The 8,765-nt window shown below is 45.2% G+C and overlaps 1 protein-coding gene across 1 annotated transcript in view; it reads left to right on the top strand.

The window, feature by feature from the left end:
* The first annotated feature begins 7,546 nt into the window (after positions 1–7,546).
* SNX25 (sorting nexin 25) overlaps positions 7,547–8,765 on the top strand; it is a 117,844-nt gene continuing 116,625 nt past the window's right edge. Inside the window, exon 1 of the mRNA XM_008050788.1 lies at positions 7,547–7,590. Coding sequence (XP_008048979.1) covers positions 7,552–7,590 — 39 coding nt within the window. The 5' untranslated portion in view covers positions 7,547–7,551. The remainder of the gene's footprint in view (positions 7,591–8,765) is intronic.

Raw genomic sequence — 8,765 nt, 5'->3', positions numbered from 1 at the left:
GGCTTTAAAGGGGCTGCCCGCCACCCCTGGAGCGGGCCGCGGAGGGACCGCTCTCCTCGGCGGGGCGGACTTCGGGGCGGTGCTCAGGGAAGGGGGAAGAGGCGCGTTGCAAACGAGCTCTTCGAACCCGCCTCCCGGTTTCCTTCTCGGGCCTTTTTTTCCCTCGAGTCTCCCTCGGTCGCCCAGACTGGCCGCGCCCGGCCACCGCAGCCTCGACCCGCGGGGCTCCGGCCAGCCTTCCGCCTCAGCCTTCCAAGGGGCTGGAACCACAGGCGGGAGCCACCACGCCCGGCTAATTTTTTTTTTTTCGGATGTATCGTAGAAAGAGGTCTTGCGAAGTTGCCCAGGCTGGTCTTGAACCGGTAGACTCAGCGGTCCTCTCGCCCCCGCCTCCCCGAGTGCTAGCATTACGCGCGTGAGCCACCGCGCCGGGCTTCTCGCCAGCCTTTAACAGGAACTGCGTTCTGTCCTGACCGAACACTTCTCCGCTGGGTGATACCGTCATTCAACCGAAATTGCCCGAGCGCTTTGGGGTCAGGGAAGCGACAGCGGCTCAGCTTCATGAGAACGTCTGCTAGGGTGGCCTTGTCCCCAGGGCCTGCATGTCCTTGCGGCGTGGCCGGTAATTCCTCTCAAAGAGCGCCAGACTTCACCAGGTCACTGGGAGTCGGGGGGTTCAGGATGCAGCGCAGATTCAGCGCTGAGGGTGTCGGTCATCCGCGCTCGGTAGGTGGACACGCAAGAGGGTCTGTCGGGGGCCAGGCCCGACGCCGCTTTCCTAAGTCGGCTCAAAAACTAGTCATGTTTGCTCCTCTGAAAATGGACGGCTGGCCGGACTCGGCGGCTCAGCCTGTCATCCCGCGCCTTTGGGAGGCCGAGGTGGGCGGATGGCCGGAGCCCGCGGGTTCGAGCCCCGCCTGGGCAACTCGGCGAGACCTCATCTCTACAATAAATCAAAAATTAGCTGGGCGTGGTAGCGTGCGCCTGTAGTTCCGGCTACTTGGGAGGCTGAGGCGGAAGGGTCGCCGGAGCCCGGCGGGTCGAGGCTGCGGGGCCGGGAGCGGCCGCTGCCCTCCGGTCTGGGCGACCCAGGGAGACTCCGACGCACAAAAAGTAAAATAAAAATGGATGGCTAAGTGAATGTCATTTTCCTTTTTTTTTGAGTTGGAGTCTCACTCTGTTGCCGTGGCTGGAATGCAGTGGCATGCTCACGGCCACCGCAGCCTCGACCTGCCGGGCTCCGGCGGTCCTTCCGCCTCAGCCTTCCGAGGAGCCGGAACTACAGGCAAGCGCCACCACGCCCGGCAAACTTTTTGATTTGTTGTATAGACGCGGCTTTGTCTGGTTGCCCAGGCTGGTCTTGAACCCCTGGGCTCAGGCGGTCCTCTCGCCTCAGCCTCTCCAAGTGCTGGGATTACAGGCTGAGCCACCGTGCCCTGCCAGAAGTGATTTTCATATGTAATTTGCCAGGAGTTGGTGAACAGATGTGGTTTTCTTCTACCATGATGAGATGTAAGGACCCTGAAATTTTGCTGTTTTGTTTATTGGTTTATAAAAGATGTACCAGTTCTTGAGTATTGTGCGTAGTATTTACTGAGCCTCTTGTTTGCACCAGGTGCTGTTTTGGAAGCTGGGATTGGATCAGCTTCAGTGTCCTGCTCTCTGGAGATTACATTCTTTGGGGAACCAGGCAATACGTAAATAAGTGAGCTACGTTGAGATCCTGATGAATGCTCATGAAACCAAGAGTGAATAAGAGGAACTAGTAGGGGGAGGAAGTTTGGAGGGTGAGGTCAGAAGCAAAGTCAAGAAATCGATCTTTGGCATTGAAAGCCTCCTGTTGTGGGGTTCTTTCCTGGAAAATGCTCCCCCCCCCAATCTTCCAGCTCGCTTGCACCTCTGGGTGTAAAACTTGGATATCATCTAGAAAGATGGTTTAGGAGAGCAATCAGAGAAAATAGTACCTTAAAGGTGACAAAAAATGAAGCAGCCTGTGTAATCTTTCTTATATACTACCCAAGGATTGCGGGTAATAGGAGAGGTGAAGTATAATGAAAAGAAAGTTATTATTGGTCATTGTTTTTGAACTTGAATTCCTATGGTAGTCTTAAATAGAAAATACTTTTCTAAGTTATATACTATTTAGAATTGAAATGTATGTTATTCACATAAAATTCTGTTTTCATTATAATGCTGTTTATTCAAGCCTCTAGTTTTGCTGTATTTCTTCTAATTTGTGTGTTTTTAAAAATTTCTCTTTATGAATGGAAGGGTGGGAGGCATAAGTGTGTGGTGTAGTGTACAATATCTACAGTCAGTTCTGTGAAGGTATCAGCTGGACCACACAGGTCATCTAGCATATGTGGAGGGGGAGGTTGTTTAGCAGTGAACCAAATGGAGCTTCTTAGACTGCAGTGACTACTACAGAAATTTGAATTCAGTATGAAGAGAAGAATCCTCATTCTTTTTTTTTTTTTTTTTTTGAATAGGAGTCTTACTGTGTCACCCTGGCTGGAGTGCAATGGCATGCTCATGGCCACTGCAGCCTTGACCTGCTGTGCTCAGGTGATCCTTCTACCTCAGCCTTCCAAGTAGCTGGAACCTACAGGCACACACCACCATGCCCAGCTAATTTTTTTATTTACTGTAGAGATGAGGTCTCGTCAAGTTGCCAAGGCTGGTCTTGAACTCCTGAGTTTAGGTAATCCTCTCGCCTCGTCCTCCCAAAGTGCTGGGATTACAGGTGTGAGCCCACCATGCCCAGTTGAGAATCCTCATTTATTCTTATTCATTTCGAATTATTCTAGTATGAGCTAGACATGTCAGACAATGGGATTCATCTTTCTTTCCTTCCTTGTTTTGCTTGGTTTTTTCTTTTCTTCTTGGCTTCTTTCTGCAGAGAAAGAAAAATGCATACACTGTTGAAAGTAGAAGAGAAACCTAACCCAAAAGGGAAAAGGTGTTTCATGCTTAGAGTTTGTTCAAATGCTTCTGAATGCTTCACAGTGTAGTAGTTATCAATTGTAAACTCTCAGCAGTTAGCACCTGTGATTTAACACCTTTTGTTACTTTTGCACCTAGCAGGCTCTCAAATGTTTGCTGATGATAATGGAAGTGTATGGCCTATTGTCTGTGGTCATTAACTTAGTGCTTTTCTCCTCCAATCAATCTAGTATCCGTTGAACATCTGTTTGCCTGAATTTAGATTTCACTTGGATGGGAATCACTGTTGATTAAAGTAGTAAAAATAATTTTCATTCCAGAGAAATTTCATCCCAGACGTCCACATACTAGGCAAGGCAGAAAGATTCATGCTAGTCTTGACGGTTGGTATCTGGGCCTCACTTTAGAAAAACTTGGACTTGTTGCAGGTCAGCAGACCAGTCCATTCCTGGTGTGATAGTTGTTAGGCCAGCTTTGCTGCGTGAACTGTCATAATGTGATGTTCCCAGTCCAAAGTTGTCATTTGTTTTTTTCAGGCCAGTTAACTTACTGGGTGTGAGCCTCAGATTCACTAGCCACAGTTACTAGATCCTAGCACTTGATCCAACCAAAGCAGTGGCAAGAGTGAATTCATAATTTCGAAAAACTTATTATAAGACCAACAGTTCAAAGGGAAGCTTCTCATACTGGAAAAAAGGAAAATATTTCTTATATTTTGATGATAGAAAGGTAAGAGAATAACTTCTTTGTCAATTTTTCTGTCATGTAGTCTACGAATTTTTTATTTTATAGGTAATCCTCTCGCCTTCTTAGACTGCACTAGATTCTTTTTGGTTAATGTTCCATGGTTCAAAGTAAACAAGCAACTAATGAGGATTGGAGGGCTTATACCAGTCTTTAAAATTTGGGTGCTTAGTAGCCTATGGGAACCTAAAAGCCACTGCTGTGGGAAGAAAACATGAATGAAAGACCTCAGAGTTCAGCTAGATAGAAGTTTAAGAAGATCATCAATTCTGATTAAAAAGCATATACTGAATATCCACCTACCTTATATTCTGATCTTGTGAGATAATTTTTGTTGCCTAGTTAGTTGCTGAGTATCAGTGTCAGGCACATAGTTTATGCCTAGTTGATGAATTTTTATGAGAATTTAAGTATCCACCTGGCATTTTTAGGTCCAAAACCTCAACCACAGTTTCCTAGAGAAGGGTAGACCCTTGCAATACATGGCATTAAGAGCTTGGATAATTACTTTCTGGAAGTGCGTGGCACTGTTTCTAGCGTTGGGAAGGGTTCTGAGATGACTGGAAATACTGTCTGACCCTGTCCCCTAAGGCAGAGTAGATTATACTGGCATGGGGACTGGACGAGAAGGCAGATGTTTGTAGAAACAGTGACACATTCACACAGCAGTCCCCTGCTCCATTTGGCTTGGATTGGACCGCTAGAATTCATCAATGAGTTCTTTTACTAGTACAAATGCTCTTTGAGTAAAACAAACTTAATTTAGTTCCTTGAGGGGAAAGGAAAAGAAGCCTGAATTAGGGAGACTGTACACAGCCTCTTTGTGCCGTTCCTTTATTATGCTAATGTGATAAACTAATCCTCACTCATTTGTTAATGGATAATGGCATAGTATATCTACTGTCCTCAGAGATTCTTTTGGATTTTTTTTTCATTAGCTCTACAGTGGGAACATCTTTTGGACTTTAAGCTGGGGAGCTAAGTCATGGTGGCTAGTGAGCAAAATATTTTTCAGAAAGAGCGTTTTGAAAACCCCTTAAATCATAGGATCCTACTTAACTCTGTAGTTTAAGGGTTGTTTAAATTCATACTATTCATAATTTTTTTTTTTTTTTGAGTTGGAGTCTCTGTCGCCCAGGCTGGAGTGCGGCGGCACGCTCACGCCACCCCAGCGTCATCCCGCTGGCCTCCGGCGATCCTTCTGCCTCAGCCTTGCAAGTAGCTGGAACTATAGGCATATACCACTATGCCCGGCTAATTTTTTTCTTTACTGTAGAGATGAGAGCTCACCAAGTTGTCCAGGTTGTTCTAAAATCCGTGGCCTTAGGCAATCCCCTCACCTCTGGCCTCCCAAAGTGCTGGGATTACAGGCTTGAACCACCGCACCCAGCCTATTCATAATTTTTAATTTACTTTTTTCATAGGTTGTACAATCACATGATTAAATCAAAGCATATGAAAAAGGCATACAGTGAAAAAAAATCTCCCCTATGGACAGCCACTGTTAACAGTTGCTGTTTATTCTTTCAGATATATTTTACAAACATACAAGCAAATACAAATGTATATTCAAAAAGAGAAGTTTTTGATATCTCTTATCTCTGCTGTATGAACAGTGTTTACACATAATGGAAAATTATTTGTTCTGTTGTAGAGGAATTATTTGATAAGGATAGTCAAAATAAGGTGAACTTGTATATGAATAGTGATAACAACTTCAAAATGGGAAGAGACAGTACATGATTAAACATGGGACAGAAAAAGTGCTAATGAAAAACAAATGTGTTTAGAAAACAAGTGTATGTTGAATTTGGCAACACTGTCCAAAGGAAGTAAAATATATTGTCATAATTTGTTTAAAAAAAACCTGAGAGCACATGTATCATTTGAGATTTGAGTTGCTGGTGCGCATATGAGATGTGTCATAAGAGCTAAGAGCTAGGATTAGAAAGGTGATTTTGGCTAAGTTGTGGAAGACCCTATTTGAGTAGAATTGATTTTAGTCTGTAGGCATGGCAGCTGTTGGCATTTTCTGAGCACAGGAGTGATAACATCAGGGCTTTAGAAATTCTGAATAGAAATGTGATTGGGATGCAGTGTCTGTGGAAGTCTGTTAGTTGCATACAAACTTGCTAGGGGTTTTTAAGTTTATTTTCTATTATTTTTTGAGTTGGAGTCTCACTCTGTCACCCAGGCTGGAGTGCAGTGGCATGCTCATGGCCACCACAGCCTCAACCTGCTGGTCTCAGGCGATCCTTCCGCCTCAGCCTTCCAAGTAGCTGGAACCACAGACACGTACCACCATGCCCAGCTAATTTTTCTTGATTTATTGTAGAGATGAGGTCTCGCCATGTTGCCCAGGCTGTTCTTGAACCTGTGGGCTCAGGCAGTTTTCTCACCTCGGCCTCCCAAAGTGCTGGAATTCTAGGCGTGAGCCTCTGCTCCCGGCCAGAATTTTTTTAATTGCAACTCTACTTTTGAAAGAAAAAATGCAAATACGGAACCTGTGTTTTTACCCACTGGTTGGTTGGATGGGAATGACGGGGAGGCAGGCGGCCCTTCTCAGAGGCTCTCCTAGATGCCCTGAGGACCAGGGTTTAAGTACAGATCAGACCAGGGATGCTGCTTCCCTAGTTTCTCTGAGCACAGTGTAGGTTTCCAGGAAATTCAGCAGGTTTTGGTTTTGGTGACCTTCCCAGCACAATTTAGGTTTTTGTGGGTTTTACTGCTTTAGGAGAATGCAGAGAGTAGTGTGAGATGCACCTGCTTTGTCCCTGCAGCCAGCCCGCACTTACCAGCTAATCTAGGCATTAGCCAGTCTTGGCACGTTTGTCAGTAACTTGAAGTCAGATGGTTCTGAGGCCAAGAGAGGAAAAATGAATGAATTGTGAGTTTTAAGAGTAAGACATATGAACTAGTTTATGCAACTAGGATCTGTTTAGTAAGTTTTGTATTTTAGTATACAGCCGGGCGCATGGCTCATGCCTGTAATCCCAGCACTTTGGGAGGTGGAGGCGAGAGGATTGCCTGAGCTAAGGAGTTTGAGACCAACCCAGGCAACTTGGCAAGACCTTGTCTCTACAATAAATAAATAAATTAGCCATGGTGGTGCGTGCTTGTCGTTCCCAGTTACTTGGAAGGCTGAAGTAGAAGGATCCCCTGAGCCCAGCAGGTCAAGGCTGTGGTGGCCATGGGCGTGCCACTGCACTCCACCCTAGGTGACGGAGTGATCCTCCTACGCAAAAAAAAAAAAAAAAATACATCTTTTGGAAAATTAGTTAATATTTACAAGTACTCATTTCCAAAGTAACCTGAATGGCTGTGGTCTCACCTGTGAGTATATATGAGTGAGTTTACATATATGATAGTAACCAAAGTATACAGGCATTTATTTCTATTTGCTCATACAGAACTTCATCCTCTAGGAGTACCCCTGCCTTCTCCCCACCATCCTTAGCGTTTCGGGGAGTTCACAGGAGTGTCTCATGGATTTGGGAATAAATTCACGCATGCTTGTCCGTTCCTGGCAGAGCATTCAAGAGAGGCTTCTGTGTGGTGCCACCATTGCCAGTCTGTAGAGTGCATTTCCTTCTGGGTGTTACTGTCTCAGTCCTCCAGAGCTGCGTGTTCAGGAGCGCTTGGTCCTTTGGATTCTTCTTAGCTCAAGCCACATTTTATGTTTTATCAAAGCTGAGAGTATAGCCCTGTATGTCTCACTCAGGCATGTTTTCTTGTTTGTTTTTTAATTTCATTTTGTTATGGGAGCTGAGAAGCTTGTGCCACACTCTTTGCACCTCCTGTGAAGACAACTTTTTTTTGCCTGGGATTTCTCTCTCTCTCTGGCCCAGTTCAGCCCCTGGCATCATGCCGGAATTTTCTGTTCCCAACCTGGAGCCCCTACAGGTAAGCCATCTCCTACAAGGCCTCTTCCCCCTTTGCAAATCAGCTCATACAAATATATACCTGAGGGCTGCCTGCAGACTGCCAATTTTTTATATATGAAATTAACATCTTATATACCCTGGAAATTTCCATATCTTTTTCTGAAGCAGAATTGTTAATCTTATATTTTCCCTTCTGGTTTTTTATTGGTTTGTTTTCCTGATTTGAATTTTGGTCATATTTATTTATTCATTTTTATTTATTTAGAGACAGGGTCTCACTCTGTTGCCCAGGCTGGAATGCAGTGGCTTGAGCATAACTCACTACAACCTGAAACTCCTGGGCTCAAACCATCCTCCTGCCTCAGCCTCCTGGGTACCTGGGACTGCAGACGCACATTACTATGCCCAGCAATTTAAAAAAAAAGTTTTTATAGAGATAGAGGTCTCACTATGTTACCCAGTCTGTTAATTTTGGTCATTCTGTAGATTTAATTTTTTAATTTTCTTTTTTTTTGAGTTGGAGTCTCACTCTGTCACCCAGACTGGAGTGCAGTGGCCACTCCCAGCCACTGCAGCCTCAACCTGCTGGGCTCCAGCGATCCTTCCGCCTCAGCCTTCCGAGTAGCCATTTTTATTTTTTTAGTTGAAGTCTCGCTCTTGCCCAGGCTGGAGTACAGTGAGTGACATGCTAACAACCACCACAGCCTCGACCTGCTGTGCACAGGTGATCCTTCCACCTCAACCTTCCAAGTAGCTGCAACTACAGGCACGAGCCATCATGCCCCGCTAATTTTTTGATTTATTGTAGAGATGAGGTCTCACCAAGTTGCCCAGGCTGGGCTTCAGTTGTTTTATTCTTACTCTTGGATAGTCTCACCCTTGAGCCCCCTACAATAACCATCTCTACACTGAGGACTTAGAGATTTGCTCCTGAGGCTCAGATTTATTGTTGGGCTCAGACTCATTTAGTCAGCTGCTTAACTTGAAATTCCCACTTGGCAGTTCCAATGGTACCTGAAACTTAGTCCAAAACACCTTGTAATTAGTGTCTCCATTCCTTTTGTTCCTGTGTCAGTGACTAGCACCTGAGAGTCCAGTCCCACCGCCTAAGAGTCCTTCTTGGCCTCTCCTTCTCTTCTCATCTGTATGCACTCCATCAAGTCTTGTCTTCCTACCTCTTGGGTTCTTTTTTTT

The sequence above is a fragment of the Carlito syrichta genome, unplaced genomic scaffold (assembly GCF_000164805.1).
Source record: "Carlito syrichta isolate Samal-C Ts95f unplaced genomic scaffold, Tarsius_syrichta-2.0.1 Scaffold153679, whole genome shotgun sequence".
Taxonomy (NCBI): domain Eukaryota; kingdom Metazoa; phylum Chordata; class Mammalia; order Primates; family Tarsiidae; genus Carlito; species Carlito syrichta.
The sequence above is the reverse complement of the archived record's forward strand: the minus strand, read 5'-3'. Positions and strand labels throughout refer to the sequence as shown.